Here is a 23,209-nt window from a genome sequence, read left to right as displayed (position 1 = left end):
CAGGGAAGGTATATAAACAGACATGGACTGGGAGCTCCACCATAGCAAAGCCGCTTAGAGATTGTTTAAAAACAAAACAAAACAAAACAAAAAAAAACTATGTTTAACCATGGCGTTAACATAGGATTGCTGTCTTTGACCTTTAACATTTATTCAAAATATCAAAGGAGGTTTCTGAAAGATTTTCAGTAGTAGGAGAAGCTGTGTGACAGGACTACTTCCTTTCTGGTATTTGGTCAAGATGAAAGCAGTAACTGATCCTGGCCACTGGGAAAGAACACAGAGGTTGCCTTTTGATTCAGACTGGTTAAAAAATTGGTGGGGATTTTTACTCCAGGTAGAGATGTTCAGTGAGAATGATACATGCCATCTGAAAACAGCTGTAGGAGCCGGGGATGTTTTGTTGCTTACCATCAGAAATAGGAGGCATGGGATGGCTGACTTCAAGGGTTTGAGAGGCCATCCTGTAGAAGAGAAGCCAATTTGTTACTGCATCTTCCAGTTCAGACAGCTGCAGTGGAAGATGATAAATGAAGTATTGGTTACAAATTAGTCTGGGCTGTTAAGTGAAGGGATAAGCTCCCTGTCACTGGAAGTATCCAAGGAGAGGTGGCAAGACCACTTGCCAGTAATACTGCTAAGGAGACCCCTCAGTTCCCAGCGTGTGCCCTGTGGAAAAGGCTAATGCCTCTCCTGCCAGTGAGGACAGGTGGAAACCCTCTGGCGACCATTTTAGTAGGTTATTGATTATACTAAATAAAGAGCTTCATTTTCCTGCCCCACTCCGTGGCAACACACAAGGCAAGTTAATTTTTTCAGTATTTCCTTTCCTTCAGCTTTACATCTCCTCTAAGATGGAGACTTCTTTCTGATTTAACTGGGGACAAGGTGTCACCATGCCAGCCTCTCTCAGTAGATAATAAAGGATATCTGCTTTGTAGGTTCATTCCCTTGAATTATAGTTGAAAGTGAAAATCTAAAAGATTTAGGATTTCCTTCACTCAGTGGGGACCTTGAGGAAGCTGCGGTCACTCCATTCCTCTTTTTCGTGGCCTGCGGGCATCACCAGAAAGTCCGTTCTTCCTGTCTTGAATGAAATACACTCAGTTCCTAATGTGGCATTTCAGAGGTTTCATTTTATTTTGCGTATCTAGAACCACTTCGTTGCAGGAGCCTTCACTAAGCCACTTTCATTCCTAGGTGATAGAATAAACCACACTTTATTTTTTGTTTTTACTGGGGATGATTCTTGGAGTAAGATGAAAGTCTCTCTCCTTTGTACATGAAACATTTCCTGTTCTTAGAGATCTGTCAAGAGCTAGCTGTTTGTTTTCCTATAAAGTTTCTGGCTTTGATAACGATTTTTTTTATGTAGTGACTTTTAAAATGATTTGTTTCTAATTGCTGACTGTTTTTGATGTTCTGATAAAATTAACTCTCCACCTCTAGTGATCTAAATGAGAAATATGCGGTTTCATCATGTGAAAAGCTGGATGAAGGGGCAAAAAAAAGAATAACTATTTAACACAAAAAAGAACAGCCAGATGAGAGATAAAGAGTGATGATTAGGAAGACAGTTGTAACTAATGAGTTGAAATAATGCTTTTTACAGGAAAACTAAAGAAACTGTCGATCTTGAAGGTGGATCAGAACAGACTCACACAGTTGCCTGAAGCAGTTGGGGACTGTGAAAGCCTCACTGAGTTAGTTCTTACAGAAAACCAGCTCCTGGTGAGTGTGGGCTGCGCATTCAAATGGATATGTAGGGTGGGGGTTCTGTATCATAAAGACATTTTAGAGTAGATTCTACTTACTCATAATTGGGGTAGACTACATGGACATGTTCTTATGTTACGTCTAAAAAAGGGACTTCAGAGCAAATGCATGACAAAAGGATGATTGGCTTTTTACTTGCATGAGTGAAGAGAATGGTGGTCAGGCTCCCCTCACAGGGGTCTCCGGTGAGGGGTAGGGAGGAGTGAGCCATTGTCAGCTGTGCCCATGCCTCAAGAACCACTGGAGGAAATGTTCTCTCAAGGTTCTTCGAGCAAATAGAGAAGGGGAGAAGATGGTGTTTGGCTGGGAAAAGCCTTGGTGAGACTCAGGGGTGGGGATGAGTGCTCTTGGCGAGGTTGGGCGTGGAACTGAGATCTACCCCCACCCTAGAGATTGGACACCGAGGTGGCTGCAGGTGTCCCATGCTTGGGCCGGGCTTCCCCATCCTCCTGAGGGCAAAGCTTTGGCATCCACCACCTGCTGGGGGTGGTGCAGGTGAACAGGGTGACAGCAGATCTCTGTTGCTCCTTCCTTCCTGCTTCCTCTGCTTGCATCAGGCCTTCACTGATCATGTCATCTTCTCCTCCTCCTCTGTGTCTTGTAACATCTATGTTTGCTTCAGTTTACTTTCTTAACTTTCTCTTTCATTTTGTCACTGTATTTCGTACCCTACTTTCCCTACTCCTTTTTCCTCTTCTCTTTTCTCCTTCCTTTATAAAAAGAACAAGCAATACTCTTGAGGTGGAAAGAGCAGAAAAAGACAGCATGAATGGGTTGGACACAGGGCTGGTGTGGGAGCTCAACACCTCTCTCCTCAGGCAGCTCAGGCGGCCTCCTTTGGTAGTAGAAGTGCTCAAATCTTCTGATCCTAGTTTATAGTTTTAGGCTTACAGATAGTAATCATAGCAATTGTAAGCATAACATTCAACCCTGGCTTCCAGCCAGGTGTTGAAGCTATCCGCTCTACCAGGGCCCCGCCTGGTTCCTGGGGTGCTCTGAGCACCCCATCTCCTAGCCCTGCTTACCTTGCTCCTGTCCCCAGGCCTCACAGCACTCCTGCTCAGGATTCTAATCCTCTCCAACCCCCCAGCCTTCTGGCTTCAAGTCATCCAAGCCATTCTTCCAGGGTGGTTCTCAAAGGTGTAGGCAATGAAGGGGTGAATCTTGAGGTGCAAATTCTTACTTATATTGAAGATATATATATATATATATATTATTATATTACCTTTACCTTTTTCCTGGGTGTTTTTCTGTTTCCAGGTCTGTGCCTTTGATTTCATTTCATTGAAACATTCTTGTTTTAACAAGAATGCAAAATATTTAATTCTGCATCTTCCAAGTGAGCTTTGACCTATCTGATATTCAGAAAGAACTATTATATCTCTTCCTGGATGAGATGATATTCTTTAAATCCTTGAAAAGATCTGTTTTACTGTGAGTCATATTTTTAAAAATGTATTAAAATAATAATTAAAATGTTATTTTAACAGACCTTACCTAAGAGCATTGGAAAACTTAAGAAGTTGAGCAACTTGAATGCAGACAGAAATAAATTAGTGTCTTTACCAAAAGAGGTATGTGTTTTAAAAAAACAATAATAATCATAAAGAAATAATAGCACACAAGGGATTAAAAATGTCATATGTTTTAAAAGACTTAATGCAATACTTTTTAAGTGTTATGTACTTTCATTTGTGAGCATAGAGATGGTTGGAGGAATTAGATCAAAGAACGACCGTCAGTAACATTAAAGACAGTAGGTGGGTCCAGATGACTGAGCATTGTAAGGTGAATTGATAGGATTTTAAGTTGGAGAAAGAGTTTGATATTTCTGGCTTGACATACAGAGAACTATTGACAGGAATAGGTAATTTAGGAATTTGGCAGAGGAAGTGGAAAACATTGGGTCTAACTGAGTTTAATGTGAAATTAATTTCTGAAGCGGTTGGGATTATAAAAGTGGATCTTGACGCAACCCTTTTAGTGGGCAGAGATCGATAGTGGGTAGTGTTTGTGTCTGGGGGTAGTGAATGAACTCTTCGCAAAGGTATTCATATAAAGGAAAGTGAATGGGAAGCAATAGCCAGATTTTTTTTTTTTTAAGATTTTATTTATTCATGAGAGACACAGAGAGAGATTGAGGCATAGACAGAGGGAGAAGTAGGCTCCATCTAGGGTGTGGGACTCAATCCCGGGACTCCAGGATCACACCCTGAGCCTATGGCAGACCCTTAACCGCTGAGCCAGTCAGGTGTCCCTGATAGCCAGATTCGGAGGATTTTTTTTTTTTTTTTTTTTGTCAATGGTCTAACCAGGAGAAGAGACCATCACCATGCTTTGTGGGGAGTAGTTGTGCAGATGTAGAGACACTTCAGTTCTGGTGAGGGAGTTGCTGAAAACAAAAAAGGAAGCGCAGAGCAGATTAAACAAGGAAGCATGTGTGATATTGTAGCATGATGTTTAACAAAGAAGGCTTACCTTCTATTTGGAACTGGGCTGGGCGATGGGTAGTTGATTTTTTTGTTAGCTATTAGCCTGAAACTCAGATGAGCTGCCTTTCTTCCTTCCATCAAATCTTGTTGAGCCCTTGTCTCCTTTGCCAGCCTTCTCATGAAGGTGTGATATCATGTGATATGATCTCTGGCTAGGTGCAATGTCCTCCTATCTCTGTTTTCCCTTTCCTACATCTCTCTTAGGATAAATTTCAAACCACCATCCCACCATCCAGAACATGGTGGGGAGGGGTCTTATTTTCCTAGGGCCCTTCTGAGAGTGTCTGAGCTTTGCCTGGTTTCTCTCTCTTTTTCCTCATCTTGGTGCTATACCCTCCATGTTCCAGTTTTCTGCCTGGGCAAGACTGCCAGTATTCCCAAGGGGAAGCATGGTGAGGGGGTATTTGTCATAAATATGGCCATGTTCTGACCTACTGTTACTCTGAGCACTGGCACTTAAATAAAACTGTTCCCTGCAGAAAGACTTCAGTACACCTCTGCTAAACGGGAACACAAGTAAGAGATTCTGCTAATCAGAACATTTCGGTTCTGGTCTCACAGTGATAAACCAAAACAGCTGATATCCTGAATATTGATGTTACTCTTGTTGAATGGGTAGCAGACTGGACACATAGACACATGCACAGAGAAGTAGGAAAGATTTATTAGTTTCTGTCTCAATGCCACATACTGTACTCGGCACTGTCATGTTTGTGCACTCACTGAGCCCTCATGACAACTTTTTGAGGTCGTAAGGGAGATTTCCTCATTTTCCAGATGAGGCAGCTGAAGGCCAGCTAAGCCTTCCTTAGCAGGCTTCACAAAGCTAGCGGTCAGTAGGATGGACCCCAGAGATGTGTCCAGACAGCCTGCTCACTGCTCTCCCATAGGCCAAGAAAAGCATAGCCACTCAGGCCACAGAGACTCAGTCCAGCCTTTTCAGGTGTGGCCCTGAGTTATGTCAGGACCTTGAGTTGGTAAAGAAAGGAGGTCAAACTCTCTGGTTTGAACATGTTATGAAATGAATACATTTTAGAAACATTTTCAAGGTTAGCGCTGAAGAGAGGGCTTGGAAGTTGGGTGTCTGTCCCCAGTACATTTCCCCACTCAGCCCATCTTCCCGTCCCTCTTTCTGAGTCTCTGGCAAAGGAATACATTCTAGGCACAGCTTTGACATTTTATTTGTGTAAAACTACTGCCATTATTTCAGTGTCTGTCATCTTGACATCTTAAGAGAAGGAAACTTGTCGTTAGGGTTCAGAGGGTTATGCTTACCACGTGCTGTGTGTTTGTGTATATTTAATAGAACAGTATTTCATAACATGGAAAGTGAACGTGGTGTGTAAATAGTTCTAGCATCAAAGCATCGTAGTTAGCCATCTGTTCTCTGTGAAATTGTGACTGGTTTTGTGGCAGATAGAGTTGTGTAAATGAATAAAGTCTGTGCCCTTTCTCTCAGTTGTGAGGTGAAGCAGAGAATGTTGAGGTTTTTAGGAACTGGCTATTTTCTAGCATGCCTTCACTCACACACATTACCTCCCAGAGTGGGAAAATGCCCCGAGCACATGTCCCTAATTCTGCTGCGGTTTACAGTTTGGTGACCCAGTAGAAATGGTGGAGTGCTTGCTGGTGACCATTGGGGCTGAGCAGCCGACCATCTCAGGCCTCCTGACCTCCAAGTGTGTCCTGTTGGTCTGCGCACCACTGCTCTGCCATGAGTCTCTGTGCAGTGGGTATGATAGGCCTTGTGACCATGTGTGCGTGTACGTGTGTGTGTATGTGTAATTGGGGGAGTGGGGCTGGGCCTAGTGACTATGTGTGTCTGCACTTGCTCTGCCTCCAAGCTTGAAACCATTTGATCATATCCTGCACTTTTCCTTGATTGGATTCTGTACTTGGAAAACTCTACTACTCTCTCTCTCTTGAGTAATTAAGTTGCATGCATGACATATCTAAGCTGAAATGCTGGCCAGTTCAATATATATGCCAAAAATCCATAATTGTATTAATTGCTATTGGTTTGGTGTGCCTTGTAGTTCTTCCTATTTTTTTGTCTTTCTTTAATTTGATAGTATTGTATATCATCAGTTTTAGAGCACATCTCCTTAGTCGATGGCAGTATCTATTTGTTGTTGTTGTTCCCCCCTTCCAAATGAAGGGGAAAGTTTGTACTGTGTGGGTCACAATAATAGATTCTGTTTGTGTTTTGTGGTGTTACTTCATAGTAAACATTTGCAAATCAATGAATGTCTCTTGTTTTCTTAATTGTTAGCTGCTTGGAAATTTAGAAAAGTCAGGTAAACTTGTTATCTTGTAAGTATTGTTCAGATCACAGTGCATTTCTAACTTCCATTTTGCTTTTTAAATGCATGAAGATTTCAAATCACCTGACTGCTTTGTGTGTTCTTCATTGTAAAATATTGGACATTTCTCTTCTAAACTCAGTTTTTTTTTTTTTTTTTCTAAATGACTGCATGGCCTGGAACCTTATTTTGTTATGTGTTTGTCAGATTTGTTCAGATTATTCTCTCTCAAAAGAATGCTTTTCTGTGAATTACATTTTAAGTTATTCAGAAATTCCAAAAGGCGTAACATGGCAGCTCATCTGTCTTCACTAAATTCCGGTTTGTCAGCACAATTCTCTAATGGAAAGGCTAGATTTGCTTTATTTGCTACATGTGGCATGCTTCTGATTTTTCAAGCAACCTATTTGTGTCTTTTATTTCTCATCCTGTTGTGTAAGTATGTATGCTTCTGGGAAAAGAAGACTCCCTAAAAAACTCATGTTTTTGGTGGAGGGAAGAATTAAGAAGAGACTGCATTGTGTGATGCGTGGACAGACAGGGAGTTGGTTTATGTGTGGTGGTAGGTGTGATGAAAGAGAGGCATCAACCTTGTAATATTCCCCAGCCAAATATTACCTTTAAACAATCTGCACCATCTAAAGAGATTCTGGCTGGAAGAAATTGAGCATGTGTTCAACTTTAGAGGCCAGTCTTTTGTCTCCATTAAGTCAAAATGACCATCTGTGATCTTTACTTCATCCCACCTATCCAGTCGAATAAGATAAAATTTATAGATTATTCATCAAAGCTTCTTTTTGATTTTGTTTTTTAAATCAGGCACTCTGTAAATGTTAGTTACCCATAAATAATAATTGTGATTTTCAAAAGTGTCTGTGGTGATAGAGAATTCGTTTTGTCAATAGCTTTCAGTCTTATTATAATTTAATTTAGTGTAAACTTCCATCATATTCTAAAATGGATTATTAATAAAAGAGATCAAATAAAGCCTAAAAGTAGTAAAATAAAATATAGTTGGCCGTTGGATTTCAAAATGGAGAAGGCATTCCTAAACTTGAGAGAGGAAATAAGTTGGAAAAAAAGAAAAAACAGTTGATAGATTTGCCTGTGTAAAAATTAGATTTCTTATCTTCAAGAAGCCTGGAGACCAGGTGACACAAAATTATAGATGAGAGAGGTCTCTTCTTACTCTACCTGAAATCCTTCCAGGGCATTGAGAAAAAGATGTTCCCACTAGAGAAAAGTAGACAAAAATTAAAGCAAAGAACCTACCACAATAAATAATAAGTGATTCAGAGAAGAAAAAAATAGAAATGGCTATTGATGTAAAGAAAATTTAGCTCCATCAGTATTCACAGAAATGTTAAGGAAGCTTTTGACCTATCAAATTGTCAAGATCAAAAAAAAAAATGATAACAGATGTTGGTGAGGGCACGGGAAAATGCATATTATTCATGGGAGTATAAATTATTACGTCTTCTCTGAAAGAGAACATGGAAATATTGAAACCTTTGAAAGTGTTCATACTCTTTGGATTCTGCAATGCCACTTCTAGGCCTTCATCCTAGGAACACGGTTGTGGTATACATGAAAACCAAGCACAAGAATATTTTTCATGTGTATGTAGGAACAGCTAACAAGTACATGGATTGGGGCAGCTAACACGTGCCAGGCACTGTACTGTGTGCTTTCCTGCATATTCGTGTCTCATCTTAGCAACAGTTCTGTGAGGTGTAGATAAGTCGTTATCAACTTCCAAGACACCGTGAAACCCAGATTCAGCTGAAGTAACTTGCTCAAGATCACACAGGAAAGAAATGGCAGAACCAATTAGCAGCAGCATGTAATGTGGGAGATTTGTGAAGTGATAGTTATGTGGTCAACAAAAGTCCTTTTAGAAACAATGACATGGGAGGATGTTCCTGATGTTATATGTAAGCAGAGGTGCTAAAGATCATAGTGTTGGTCCTAATTTCATTGAAGTGTATATGTATAATCACAAATGCATGGCAGTAATACTGAGAGATTGTACTTCAGAATGTTAATACCCATTATCCCTTTGCGGTAGGATTTGGTCTGAGTTACTTTTTTCATTGTGCTTTTATGCACGTGTATATATAGTTTTTATTTTCCAGTCAATGTAACTTACTGTTTTATAATTAGAGATGAAGAATGCCATAGCTAATTAATGGATATTTCAATGTCAGTGGCCCAACAATTCAGGAAGTCCCAAAGCCACATAATTTCCAAAATATTTATGAAATAGGAACATTCGAATAATATATCATAGATGATGATGATGGGAAATGCAAAAAGTCTTTGGTTTCTAAAATTACGCACCATATTATTACAGCTCAAATTGTTATTTTGACCAGATTTTGCATCTTGTACATTTTCCTTTCTGCCACAGCGAAATGTGGGTTTCATTCTCTTACATAGAATATTAAAAGGCAGATACTGAAGGAGAATGAAAGTTGCTTCACACTTGGAGCAGGTGTTCAAAAAGTGGAATCTAGGTAGACAAAGATGACTAATACAGGCTTTCTCTTTGGATCACTGAATGTGCTTATGTCATCTAGAGTAATGTTACCTGCAGGCAATTCATACCTAGTGCAGCTGACCTGACCTAACATTTGCTCAGTGACCTTGAGATGGGTTAAATCAGGTCCAAACAGTAGGGAAGGAAGGTATCATCTGGAATGAAGAGACACAACCCAGTGAAACAAAGATTCTCAGCTAACATTCTGTAGCTCTCCAAGCCCAGCCCCTTGTATTCTGGGAAGGTGCTATTATGTGGTTTAAGGAAGTTTAAAAATACCAGCTTCCTACGTAACTGGTAATAAGTTATTTAAACAGTGACTCTGCTTCCCAGAATTTCTAAGTGATACAGGCATTTTATCCTGATGATCACTAAAGGACCCTGTAAACTCTGCCTCATGAACCTGAGAAAGCAGAAATTTACATGAACTATATGTAAAATATACAACTGAATTGATTACCAGTGCTTCACTAGCAGTAAAGTCACAGTGTATTTATCCCTAGTATTTAGCACAGTGATATTTTGTCATTTTGTCACTGTGATGCATTGGCAGGGAGAGATTTTTAAGTTCAGGTGTGTTGTGGGAAGAGCTCACCAATGTCAGCACAGTTCCAACAACACAGCAGGCACACAAGTGTTGACTGCACTTGTCATTTGGACCCGGGACTTTCACTTCTTGAAAAGAAGACAATAACTCACGTTGGTTTTCCAGCCACATTTATCAGGTTCTATGATAGGTGACAAATTGTATTTGTGGTTTCGTTTAATTTAATCCTGATTGTTACTTTAGGTTAAAGTAGCTTATTCAAACCCACAAAACACATGACCGAGCCTCAGTTCCAGCCCAGGTCTCTGTGATCTCAGAGCATCCACTCCAGGACACCACATTTCCTCTCTGGTGTCTATGAAGAACTGTGCCTTTTGAGCTATGGTTTTTATGCTTAATAATCTTTCCTTAAAGCCAAAGGCTCATGCCATGCCTTCCTGGCTGATTTGGAAAGACGTTTCTGCGACTTTTTTTTGCTTGGGACAGCAAGCCTCTGAAGGGTGCCTCTGAAGGGTGATGAAGACATCCCCAGCACACTGGGCAATAACACTCGCTCTTTGTTGGCATTGTTTCATTGTTTTCCTAAACCCTTGACAATAGAGATCAGCGGGTCGCTCGGCCTGCTGTGACTACCCAGAGTGCCTAGGAGACTCTTGAATGCAATTGCTTTCTACCTCTTGAGATCTCAAATGGATTCAAGATTAGAATGGTAAAGGAAAAAGAAAAAATAAGTAAATTAGACTGAAGCACAGTGGATAGCTCACACAGCCCTTTGAGAGTTCACATTATTTCCCCCTCCCCTAAAACTTAAGGGGTATTTACTTGTCCAGAACTTATGTTGCTCCAACAGCTATTAGAGCAACATAGAGCAAATGGTGTCACCCATTTTAGTTGGTTAATTTTTTTAATAGATAATATATGTACATGATCAAATTGAAAATGTTCACATGGTATAGTCTTGAGGCCCCAAAACAGATATGGTACAGGTGCCTGGAGCAGGGGGTAGCTTCACGACAAAGTGTCCACAATTATGATGCAGTCTCTGCTCATAAACACCCTCCAGTAGCTTATTTTACCATTGTGAGGGTTGTGTATGTGAATCACTACTTTGACCTTACTGGAGTACAGATAAACCTTATGTCTTCAAAGCCAGGCCAGGTTGATAAGGTTAAGGAGCTGTCCAGCCTTAGCCACATGCTGACCTGGAGGACCTTTCACATGGCACACAGTGCCCCCCTCCCCAGAACCCAGAGCCCAGTGCTGATACCCCTTCACATAGAATAGGTCATAGGGAGTTCCGCTCCATAAGATACTTGGAGATTTCTTCCCATGAGTAGATCTTTGTTGGGATCATCTCAATTTATCAGAGAAGATCTAATCATGTCAATCCTCAAAAGATTCAAAGTTTTGATTCTTTCCATGATATTTCTGGGCATCTGAGTAAAACTATGATTCCTTTCCTCAAGGGAGGGAAGAAAGCCAAGCCCTCAAAGATCCTGTTGCAAATCTCTTTTAGGACATGCTACTGGGGCCCTATATTTATAAAACCTAAGAGAGGTCACTGTAGTGATTCTTAATAGAAAAAAAAAAAAAGAGTATTGTGGTTTTCATTGCTACACATAGAAGCAGATATTAACTTCAAGGAGCAGCCTTTCACTAGTAAGTAAATAAACATAAGTGTATAAACATATCTAATGAGAAAAGTTGGTAGGTGATAGGATGGTTACTGTTATTGCTGTGCATCCTGGTTAGATGTACAAACTCAGTAAAACAATCTGTCACAGGTTTGTATGAATCATAATTATGAAAGAAACACAGAGAGCAGTGAATCAGTGGGTATGAGGTATGAGGAAGACTTGATGGTATAGAGGATGTTTAGGTAATTTTGGACAATTGACAAGATTTAGAAGGACAGAAAAAAGAAATAAGACACAGTGGGACCAAAATGTTATATTTTAGAGGAAAATGAATGCACCTGCTGGGATGGGAAATGTGAATACTAAGAAATAATAGAGACAATCTAAAAGCCTTTCTACCTATCTGGATTTTCCATTTTAGACAAATGTTAGTTTGTGTTTTCTTCTATGTTTATTTTTCTTTTACATCAATTATGGTTAAATACTGGGGTTAAATATATTCTCTCAAGTCTTTATATTAGCTCCTAAGGGAAGATATAATAAGATTGTACATGAAGGTAATTATGTAGCAATTTCATAAATATGCTTTTTAATATAGATACATATGTTAAACACATGTATACAAAGAAAAGGGCATAAAATGTATTCAGATATCATCGGAAGATACAAGTCTCCTGCCCCTCTTCAAGTGGGAAGCTATGGAGTATTTTTCCATGTGTCAGAGAGACATCAATAGGTTCCTTCATAAGCCTTTTCTTGCAGTCACTCTGGGTCAGGATAGTGAGTACTGGAAGAATGTAGTACTGTATGGAGTCCTGCAGAATGTTGTGTCTGAGATCGAGTGATTTTTTCCACCCCCTTGGTTCAGCTTTCCTGACCATAGAAACCATAGCCAGTTTGTTCAAGAGAATGATTCAGGTCTTTTGTGCTTATGTCCTTTTTTGAAGACCAGGCTCATACAAAACTTAATTACCTTTGAATCATTTACTTTAAAAATAAATAAATAGTAATCAAATTTGGTGTGGATGTAGGTATTGATTTGCTTCTACCAGCATAAGTTTTACCAGAGTGATGAATGTATTTACTGAATTCAGTTTTTACTAAAATATTGTTGATTTTGCATTTGTCAAAGGAAAATGAATAATGAATTTACCAAGTTAGATTGTGAATGACCAAAAGCAATGAAAAGATGTATGGTGGAAATTAATGTACTTATTGTCTATCTGGTAACTCTTTTTCTTCTTCTTTTTTCTTTCTGTTTTTTTTTTTTTTTTTTTTTCTGTTTTTTGTTTTTTGAAATGAACTAGAACACTGGGAACATGATTTAATATAAATGGGCAGGTCTTCCCAGGGGTGTGTGTGTATCATCCTTGGCCATATTTGTGAAATTTAGAATTCTTAATCTACCATATTACCGAATAACATTTGTCTGGACCTGGCTAGCTTAGTTTACATATTTAAAAGATACAGTTGCATTAGATAGCAGTGAAAAATGACTTGCTTTTCAGAATGAGATTTTTAGACTGTACCATTTATTTTCTTGATTTAATTTAGAATATGTACGTTTAATGTTTTGCAGAGATTTTTGTTAACTTATTGGACTACTTAGTGTTTTGTATGATTTAAATTAGCCATAGTTGGTCTTAGTGCAACTTAAAATCATATGATACCATTTTATGCGTCCTTCTCATGCCATTTGACAAGATACTCCAGTCCCACCACCATCTTCCACAAAAACCTGGAAAAAGGACATATTTTCTTTATCATTGTAGATTGGTGGGTGCTGCAGCCTCACTGTGTTCTGTGTACGTGATAATAGACTAACTCGGCTACCTGCAGAGGTGTCACAGGCCACAGAGCTTCATGTCCTGGATGTGGCAGGGAACAGGTAAGCATGTTTGGGTTTGCTTTCTTTGAAGGAAAAAAAACAAATGTTCATTCACCCCAACCTTTGCCATGCTTCTTTGCTATCTTGCCTTTGTTCCATCTTAAAGAATATGTACCAATTAGTCAAATGAGCAGGCCCAGGAAGTTGTTGATCTGAGAGCAGGAGTGATGGATCTGGATGGAGTGGAAGAGGTCAGGAATGACCTAAGTGCGAGACACTTTGCCATTTGAAGTAGATGCTTCTGCAGAAATGCTTCCCAGAACAGCAGTATAGTGATGTAAGAGAAACGGTGCTGCCTGAGAGCTGGGTTTTACCTTAGCTTTTATAGCTAGCTTTCATAAGTCATCCTGAACCTCTGAGTTTCCTCATCTCAAGGATGAGCTTGAACGAGTTTGAACTAGATTTTAAGCAGAGGTCTTGATGTGCTCTGCTGGTGATTTGGAACCACTTGAAATTGTAAACAAAATTGTATTCAGGGACACTTTTCTGTCACAGGGATCCCCAGCTAATGTCAGAATCACTAAGTGATCATAATCTGTAATAAAGTGAAGAGCCCCCGATGGTATCCGCCAAGGTCATAGCGGTGCCATTTCTCAAGTTCTGAAGTCAGAGGCAATGGTGGACTGCCCCTAGCTTTCTGGAATATGCCTTCTCTTCACCTGTGCAGAATATAGACCTGTTTCAGCCAGTCTGAACTTTTTGTCACCTCAGATGGCATATGTACTTTCTCCTGAGCCCAGACCAGCTATTTTTTCTACCTGGGACCCTCTTCTCTGGCTCCCGCTTTTAACTCTCATCACTCATGCTTTCATTTTCTGTGGGGAGCCTTCTTTGTGTGGAGCCTGCTTTTTTGAATTACCCCTACCATAGCACTCACAGCACCATATGATAATTGCCAGCTTATGTGTGTGTAACTGTCTAAATCTAAAGTTGCCTGAAGTCAGATGTGGCATCTGTGCCACTGGACCATTTATCCCCACAGAGTGCCTGGCACATGATAAAAGCCTGGTAAATATTTGTGGCCTGAATGACAATGTTAAAAATGTTAGTTTTGCAGAGTGAACAGTAGGCCACTTCGAAATGCCTTGTATCACAGGCTACATCGCAAAAGGAATTTTAAAAATGCTTTTGAGTGTTATACAGTTAAATATGATCAATGATTTTAAATGAGAGCTAGCAGCAGTTGGGAGAGTATTTGGGGGATTGTGGGCTAAGTGCTGATTAGCTGGTCACTTAGGTCAGGCACAAGCCACCATTTTTCATTCTGGCTAATGGATAGTAGGTAGTGGTGCTAAGAAATAGCAGGACTCAGCAGGCCTCAGGAAAAGCTCACCATTTTCAAGTGAAGGCTTTCAGGACATCTTGATAGATTTTTAAGACCTTGATATATTTTAAGACCTACTGGAAACTCAGGATTAATTTGTATTGAATGTTGACTTTCTGCTGGACTGAGTCTCATGTGCAGCATAGGGCTTGGGAAGAATGGTTCTTCCCTGAACTCCAGCAGTAAAAACTCTGTGACTCCAAACCTTCCCGGATTCTTGCCACACTGGTGAGCATGAATTTACATCACTAATTCTTGAGCAGAAAGATGGCTCTGATGCCTGAAAACTGTTTTTCACATGAGTGAAGCCTCTATTCTCTAGTTCTCAGGAGGGAAAGTTAAATTTTTATTATGCTTGGGCTGGGGTGGAAAAAACCCCATTAAAAAGTAGAGTCACATAGCTGTCATCTGAGTCAGTTATATGTGTCATTTAGTCCATGTATATACAGATTCATAACCAAATTTTAAACTTAGTAGTAATATTTAATTACTACTTATTTAAAGTATTAGTGTAGAAACTAATAAAAGGCTATAATGCCAGCTTTTTAGCTTGCAGAAGTGGTACACCATGGGAAGTCATACCACATACAACAGAAGTTTTTGCCTCTTCTCTCAAGCATATAAAAATAGCAAATGGCACAGAAAGACTACATGTTAGTTTCCACAAATCTTTTTTGACAAGTTTGATAGGGTAGCTAGAAAATTCCACTTGGAAACTAAGTATCAAATCTTGTGGTACAGTAACAGAGAAGATGTCTTTTATTATCAGCTACCCTTAGACACAGAATCCATTTCCTTAATTCTTAACTCTTTCCCACAGGAATATCCACCAGCTACACAATATCTAGTATTTGAGGACCTTTGAGGAAGAGTAGTACCAAATCCTAGAAATAGTGGCTGTCAATGTGGAAATAGTTTGCACTTTTGAATTTTACAATCCAAAAATTTAAATTTAAAAATATTAAAACATATTACCTCATTGCTGTTAGAGTAGCTGTTATCAAAAAGATGAGAGATAATAAGTGTTGGCAAGGATGTGGAGACAGGGGAACCTTGTGCCCTGCTGGTAGAAATGTAAATTGGTGCAGCCACTAGGGAAAACAGTGTGGAGGTTCCTTAAAAAATTAAAAATATATCTACCATATGCTGTAGCGATCCGCTTCTGGTGTATCGCCAAAGGAAGTGAGAACAGGATATTGAAGAGAGATCTGCACTCCCTTGTTCACTGCAGCATTTTTCACAGTAGCCAAGGAAAGAGCCTAAACATCATCAGTAGATGAATGGATAAAGAAGATGTGGTGTGATGTATATAGTGGAATATTCAGCCATGAGAAAGAAGAAAATCATGTTATTTATAACAAAATGTATGGACCTTGAGGGCATTACGCAAAGTGAAATAAGCCAGACAGGAAAAGACACATCCTATATGATCTCATATGTGAAATTCAGGAAAGTCAAATTCCTAGAAATAGAGAGTAAAATGGTGGTCACCAGGGGCTAGGAGTAGGAGAAAGAGGAGGGTATTGCTTAGTGGGTATAAATTTCCGGTTATAAGATGAATAAGCTCTGGGCACCTAATGTATATATAGCATGGTGACTATAGGTAGAAATACTGCCTTATATTCTTGAAAGTTGTTGAAAGAATAGATCTTAAATGTTCTCAACACACACACACACGCCCCCAAAATGGTGATTATGTGATTGTATGGATGTATTAACTCTACTGTGGTAGTCACTTGGGAATATATGAATATATCAAATCATCGCAGATATACCTTAGAGTTACACAGTGTTACATGGAAGTTATAGCTCAAACTGAGAAAAACTATTAAAAGACAAAGCTCAACATAGCAGTGTAGCTAATACTGTGGGATAGTAAGCAGTTAAAGAGTAAGATCATTACTCTGTGTAGTGACACAGGAGGTCCATAGTACCGAGTAAAAAGAGCAACTGTTGGGCAGTACATAACACTCTAATTTTCATTTTTGTTTTAATTTTTTTTTAAGATTTTACTTATTTATTCATGAGAGACACAGAGCGAGTGAGCGCGAGAGAGGCAGAGACACAGGCAGAGGGAGAAGCAGGCTCCATGCAAGGAGCCTGACATGGGACTCGATCCCGGGTCTCCAGGATCACAACCTGGGCTTGCAGGTGACGCTAAACCACTGAGCCACCCAGGCTGCCCCTCATTTTTGCTTTTAAAACAATATATCTACGCGGTACAACAAAACATTAATAATCATTCCCCTAAGGGAAGAGTGGAAGCTTCAGGTTACAGGGGGTTTTCCCTTTAAAAATACCAAAGTATTGCTTAAATTTCCCCACTGATTATATTCTCTCTATATATCTTTAAACAGTTTTGAAAACTTTGTTTAAAACTAAAAAATTCCAGTAGGAGATAAAAGATGAAATATTCAGTTGTAAGAAACATGCAACTATAGGTTAAGTCAGTATTACATTAATCAGTAACAACCCCACATGTAGTTGTTAAATAAACTTGACAGTGTAGTCACTAAGTAGTCCAGGAGGTAGAGAAGGTCACTTCAGGGTAGTTGGTCATGGATTTAACTGGAAATGAGACACTCGGCTCATGATGTGGTTATTCATTTGCTTTAGTCCCTGTACCACTGATGTAAATAGTAACCACAGGCTTTTTATTTTGAGGGGATGTGGTCCTAAATAAAACATAGAGATGCAAGATATGTACAAATAGGGCTGTGGTTTTTGTGTTGATTCTGCAGTGTACAGAAGGGACCAAAATAAACTGAAAATGTATTAACTCTTCTGAAAAGCAGGAATATATATATATATATATATATATATATATATATATATATATATATATATATATATATAAATACACACACACACACACACACACACTTTTACCTGGGATGGTTCACTCAAGAGAAACAGGAGTATGTGTGTCTTTTCTGCCCCCCGCCCCCCCGCGGCAGCAGTGAATCAGTGAGAGGGTTAGCTCAGCCTGCAGAATCTCTGTGTACAGACGGGGCAGGGAACAGAGCTTTTTTTTTTTTTTTTTTTGTCTTTGACACTACTGGAACACCCCTTCATGGGACACTTAGTCAACAAACTTGTGTGGTGTGTGCTCAGTTGGCAACAGCTATGTTCAAGCTGGCACTTTATAGGGAAACTGGTGTTCTAGACAAGTCACTAATCTTATATGACTTGGTAGAATGTGCTTATAAAATCTGTTGTCATAGAGTCTAGTAATTTAATTTTTACCATATGATTTGTTATCCTTAGAAGCTGTTATTTATTATTGATGCTCTGTGTAGCCTTTTACTTATGCCTTTGCTTTAGCACTTAGCTGCAAAGCCAGTTACTCTTCTGAGAAGGTACAATGATTGTGTTTGAGTATTTGTGTTCTGTGCCAGTTTTCAAATCTTAATATTTTTTTCTTTATATGCTCATGGTTAAGAAATCTAGAGATACTGACTGTAGATTTCTTGCCTAAGACCCTGAAACTTTAAACATTTTAAAAAGAAATAGGAATAGATTTCAAGGGAATTATCATTTTGTTCAATAAAATGAAAAAGAATGTAAAGTACTTGACGCTTTCACAGTGTGTTAGGATATCCTTTCAAAAATCCCTCTCACCAGGCCTGGCAAATACACATCTGTGTCTTTAACTTCCTTGCATTTGAGTGAATGTGTGACAGCCTTTGGGCAGAGGCAGGCAGGAATAATTTGTTGTATAAGCATAAGAGATTTCACTTTCTATCTCGCTCAAAGACCCAACACCTCAGAATAGGAAAGGGAGCTGTAAAGCCTCTACTTCCTCACATCCCTTGGGCATCCTTCATGGTGTGAGCCCATCACTGTCCTCAGTAGATTCTGGGATTTAAAAATACTTATTTCTCACTCGGTTTGGCCCTAATTGCAAAGTACTATACAATACACAGAGGCTTTTCAAGGGTACTTTAACATATGCAGATCTCATGGATGCGTTGACTTTGGAACCTAACTCCCCTATAAGGTACAATTCTACCGACTCAATACTGCACACAGACATATGTGTGGGAGGGGCCAGTCTTTGCTGGGCTAATTGTTAGGAAAAGAAAATATTTTGTCATCTCCATAACTAGCATATTGGAAGTATTTTGTAAAACACTTTAATTTGTCTTGTGAAAAGTTTGTTAATGCATTTGTTGTTAACACTCTCCATGCACTCTTTGATAATTCTTACTTGATCTGTTAAAGTAACTTAACATTCTATGCTTACATTTTACTTAGATTAGTTTAATAACATTGGAGTACAACTTCTCTTCGTATTCCCTACATAGAGTTAGAATCGATTTTCATAAGCCTGTCAATTCAGGATGGCATCTATGTCTGATAATGCAGTATTGATCTCTTGGTAAGATGAATAGGTAGGTCGCCCGCATGTGTTAAACTGGAGATAGGTGTGCAAGTCCGTAAAAGAAAGAGCCCCAGCAACACATGCTGCCATATGATTTTTTTTACGGAAGTCACAGGCCAGGGATTTCTTTTAAGAAAATGTGCCTCATCTTGTGGCTCCATGGAATGTGGTCGGCTCATGATGTCTAGCTTGTGATGTCACTGCTGAGATTGTAATTTAATGCATGCATCCATCCTTAGAGTAAACATACTTGATAAAATACAATCTTAGGTTCATTAAACCTTAAATTCCTGGTATCCGCAGAGTAGTCCATGAGTAGACATGTATAAAGTGTTGGTTTTTGCTAAAGAAGTCTTTTCACCCCCCAGACCTGTTAGCATTTTGGGCCAGGTAATCCTTTGGTGGGGGCTCTATCCTATGCAACCTCCCTGGTCTCTGCCCACTAGATGCCAATAGCACCTCCCAAAAATGTCTACCAACGTTGTCAGATGTGCTCAGGGCAGAAGCATTAACATAACCTTTGGCAGGTACTGGTCTTTGTTAACTAGAGTTTACTGGGTACAGCCACTCCTCCGTAATGTGTGCAAACATAAAATTAATCTTTAAGTGTCACATTACAAGTTTTAAAGTGTTTTAATATATATATGATCTCATTTGAAACTGAAACAATGTGAAGTGGACATTAATTATCACATAGTCTGGGGAAGTGGGAGCTTCTAGAAACTAGAAGATACAAGTTTAAAATGGATACCTAAAATAATCTCCTTAGAGAAAGAGAATGCAGTGCATGAAGAAAATTTTTTTGATCTTTATTATCACTGCCACTGAAATGCTTTAGCACCCCAGGCATCTCCTTCGGCTCTTCCTGATTTGCCAAGTGCAGCTGGAAACAGGTCCTTGTCATCGTCGGTGAGGCTGTTGCCACTGACTCAGTAAGGACACCTACTTCTAGGTCCTTCCCCAGTCACACTGGCTTTTTTTTCCTCTTTAAATGGAAACCTCCTAGTGCAAGGCTGAATCATGTGCTCTGTAATGCCCTCATGTTTTGCCCTGTGGCCAGAGGTGCTAATGAGAAAGTTGACAGCAGAAGAGGGAAGCATGGTGACCCACTGAGGAGTCTGCTCACAGAGTACACGTTGGATTTACTATAAACACAGCATCTTGTTCCATGTTGAATCCAATCCCAGGAAGTTCTTTGTCATTCTTTTTTTTTTTTTTCTGTCTGTATTGATAGGAATTGATATAATTGTAAAATCTGAGACCTTGATGTCTCCTTTTGTTTTAAATTAGGCTGTTACATCTCCCTTTATCCCTGACTGCCTTGAAGCTGAAGGCTTTATGGTTGTCTGACAACCAGTCCCAGCCTCTGCTCACATTCCAGACGGACACAGACCATACCACTGGAGAGAAGATTTTGACCTGTGTCTTGCTTCCTCAGCTGCCTTCTGAACCCACTTGCCAAGGTGAAATTAAGAACAATACTCACATGGCTATGAGAATTAGTAGGAGCTAATACCTATCCATAAGACTGCTTGGTCACACATGTGTCTGTGATTTGTCTAATCACTACAGCCAGCCTGGGTGAGGTCATTGTGGGTCTCTTCTGGGAAGGTACGTACCCCTGCACCTTCATAGAAAAAGTACCCTTCATACCTGCATATCATATCTGAAGTTCCTTAAACAGCCTTTTGGGTTTGAGTTATCGCTAAGGCTGGAATTACAAGTACTCTTTAAAAAGTTGACAGAGTCCCATAAAATCCAAACTGATGGTTTAGATTTTGATAAATGACTGATTAATATTGAACACAACTGACAATTTTTTTTTAAGGTTTATTTTAGAGAGAGCACAAATGGGAGGGGCAGAGGCAGAGGGAGAGAGAATCTCAAGCAGACTCCCTACTAAGCACAGAGCCTGACTGAGGCTCCATCTCATGACCCTAAGACCTGACCTGAGCCAAAATCAATGCTTAACCAACTGAGCCACCCAGGCACCCCCACTGACAAACAGTTTTTAAACCAATCTGTTATTTTAAGTCATTGTACCTTTGTTTTGTAAATTATGTGTGGTTTTTAAAAATATTCACACTAACATTAAATTGCTATTAGAAATATTTGCTGAGAGCCAGTTTTGCTAAAAGAGAACTAGAGTGTTCTGGGAGAACAGGAGCCTCCTACATGGAAGGGCCCCCCTCAGCAACCTTTGCCAATCTCAGCTTTGTTAGAGGAGCCTTTAAGACCCCAAGGGAAAAACAGCAGAATGTGTTACCAAGGAAAGTACTAGTGTCCTATATGTGCAGCCACATCAGTGTCATGAGAAAGGTTTTTTGTTTTGTCTTTTAAGTAGGTTCCACACCCAAGGTGGGGCTTGAACTCAGGACCCTGAGATCAAGACCTGAGCTGAGATCGAGTCGGATACAGCCGACTGAGCCACCCAGGTGCCCCTCATGAGAAAGTTTTTAAAGTTAGTGTATAGAAAAGAATTGTGAAAAAGGATTCTATAAACTATGATGACATTTTGTAATGAAATACTAAACATTAACACCTATTTTATATGATCTCAAGTAGAATCATTGAAAAGAAAGGTTAACCCTATCTCAGACTTTATTTTTGTTTTAAATTTTTTGAAATACTAGATAGCATTTAGGTGAATACCTTAGGTAAAGTACCTGTGAAGGTGCAGGGGTATGTACCAGTCACACAAACCCGAGTTCCAAGCTGCTGTGGTCTTTTTCGTGACAGAGAACCTGCCTCGCTGTGGGGCACTGGAGAGCTTGGTGAGCGATGTCCCCGATGAGGCCTGGAATGAGCGTGCGGTGAACAGAGTCAGTGCAATCCGATTTTTGGAAGATGAGAGAGATGATGAAGACAATGAAACGGTATGGAATTGGAGATTGTTGGCCTCCCTGGAAATTCAAAATTTAAAAGCCTTCCAAGATCGAGAGTGGCACCTAATATGGATTTCTTTTCATATTGAATTGTCTGTTTTCTGCTTTGTCTTCAGCATGTAGGAATTTTTTTTAGAAGACAAAACAAGGTATGTCTAGGTACTAATTCACCAAATGTATATAAAGCAAATGGAACTTTTGGGTTCTTTGGCTTGAATAGTTTATACTCTTGTTCTTTACTTGTGATAGTGGCCCTTCTCACCTCCAGTAAACTGATTAGGAATTTGTTCTGTTTCTGTTGTTGTAGGTGAGTGAAGTCTCTTCCTCACCTCCATTTAGAGAGGTGTACGGCATTGACTCCACACTTCACAGTGTGACTTGGCTTGCCTTTTGCAGAGCTGTACTTCTCTCTTTCCTTCATGGAATCATTCTTCTCTTCACCCTCAGGCAGAGTGCTTGTGATGTTAGCTAGGTTCAGTTATAAGTTTTCATCCAAACATCAGGAATAGATTTGAAAGTACTACTTAGCCTTACTCCATCCACACTTTAAAACATGCCTCTTGGACTGCTGATGTCTCCAGGAGTCAGTGACAACTCTTGAAATCTTACTACAAGTTGACTTTGGCTTCTTAAACTCCTTGCACTAATTGAAATTTTCATAAGCAGAGCTTAGAGGGAGTAGCCACAGCCCCCAAAGGAAAGAGAGGCTTTTAAGTGATTGCCCATGGTCTTTGTGATTCCAGCTGTCACCCAGTGGGATTTTCCCAGTTTATGGTAGGGGAGTGCAGAATAGGAGTTAGGCACGACAAAGTGACTTTAGGAGAAATGAGTGCTCAGTGCTTACCAGGTGGCTTGCCTGATGGTGAGGATTTCACCAGTTCCTTCAGTGCTTCAGAAGCGCCCTTGTAGTGTCATGTTAACCTACCTGAAGCTCCTCCTGAAGCTCCTGGACAGGCCATTTACAAGACATAAATGCCATCTTATGAGCCAGAGAGCTTGTGACATGTCAAATAATACAGCTGTTTGAAGATTGTCCCTACCCTGTCATTTCACTTCCAGCACGGTGGCCTCTGCAGAGAATGTGAACTCTGTGCAGTAGGTAATATGAATAACACACCCAGCAGCAAAGTAAGAAAAGAAGCCCTTCTCTCTGGCTTCCCTTTTCCTTCCAGAGCCGTGCCTCCAGGGTTGAAGGAAGCCAGAACCACTTGGGGTAGTGGTAGGCCATCGTAGTGATTTTATTTTTTTTTATTTTTATTTTTTTTAAGATTTTATTTATTTATTCGTGAGAGAGACAGAGAGGGATAGAGGCAGAGACACAGGCAGAGGGAGAAGCAGGCTCCATGCAGGGAGCCCGATGCGGGACTCGATCCTGGGTGTCCAGGATCACACCCTGGGCTGAAGGTGGTGCTAAACCACTGAGCCCCCCGGGCT

General features: G+C 39.9%; 1 protein-coding gene across 4 annotated transcripts in view; it reads left to right on the top strand.

The window, feature by feature from the left end:
- Positions 1 to 23,209, top strand: part of LRRC1 (leucine rich repeat containing 1) — a 129,506-nt gene that overhangs the window by 104,092 nt on the left and 2,205 nt on the right. For all 4 annotated transcript variants that reach the window (XM_077903635.1, XM_077903638.1, XM_077903637.1 and 1 more), the window contains exons 9-13: positions 1,613 to 1,731; positions 3,267 to 3,350; positions 13,067 to 13,182; positions 20,181 to 20,353; positions 21,630 to 21,766. In XM_077903635.1, the coding sequence (XP_077759761.1) occupies positions 1,613 to 1,731; positions 3,267 to 3,350; positions 13,067 to 13,182; positions 20,181 to 20,353; positions 21,630 to 21,766 (629 nt within the window). The remainder of the gene's footprint in view (positions 1 to 1,612; positions 1,732 to 3,266; positions 3,351 to 13,066; positions 13,183 to 20,180; positions 20,354 to 21,629; positions 21,767 to 23,209) is intronic.

This window comes from Canis aureus, chromosome 7 (genome assembly GCF_053574225.1).
Source record: "Canis aureus isolate CA01 chromosome 7, VMU_Caureus_v.1.0, whole genome shotgun sequence".
Classification (NCBI taxonomy): domain Eukaryota; kingdom Metazoa; phylum Chordata; class Mammalia; order Carnivora; family Canidae; genus Canis; species Canis aureus.
Note: the sequence above shows the minus strand (reverse complement) of the source record. Positions and strands in the feature narration are given on the sequence as shown.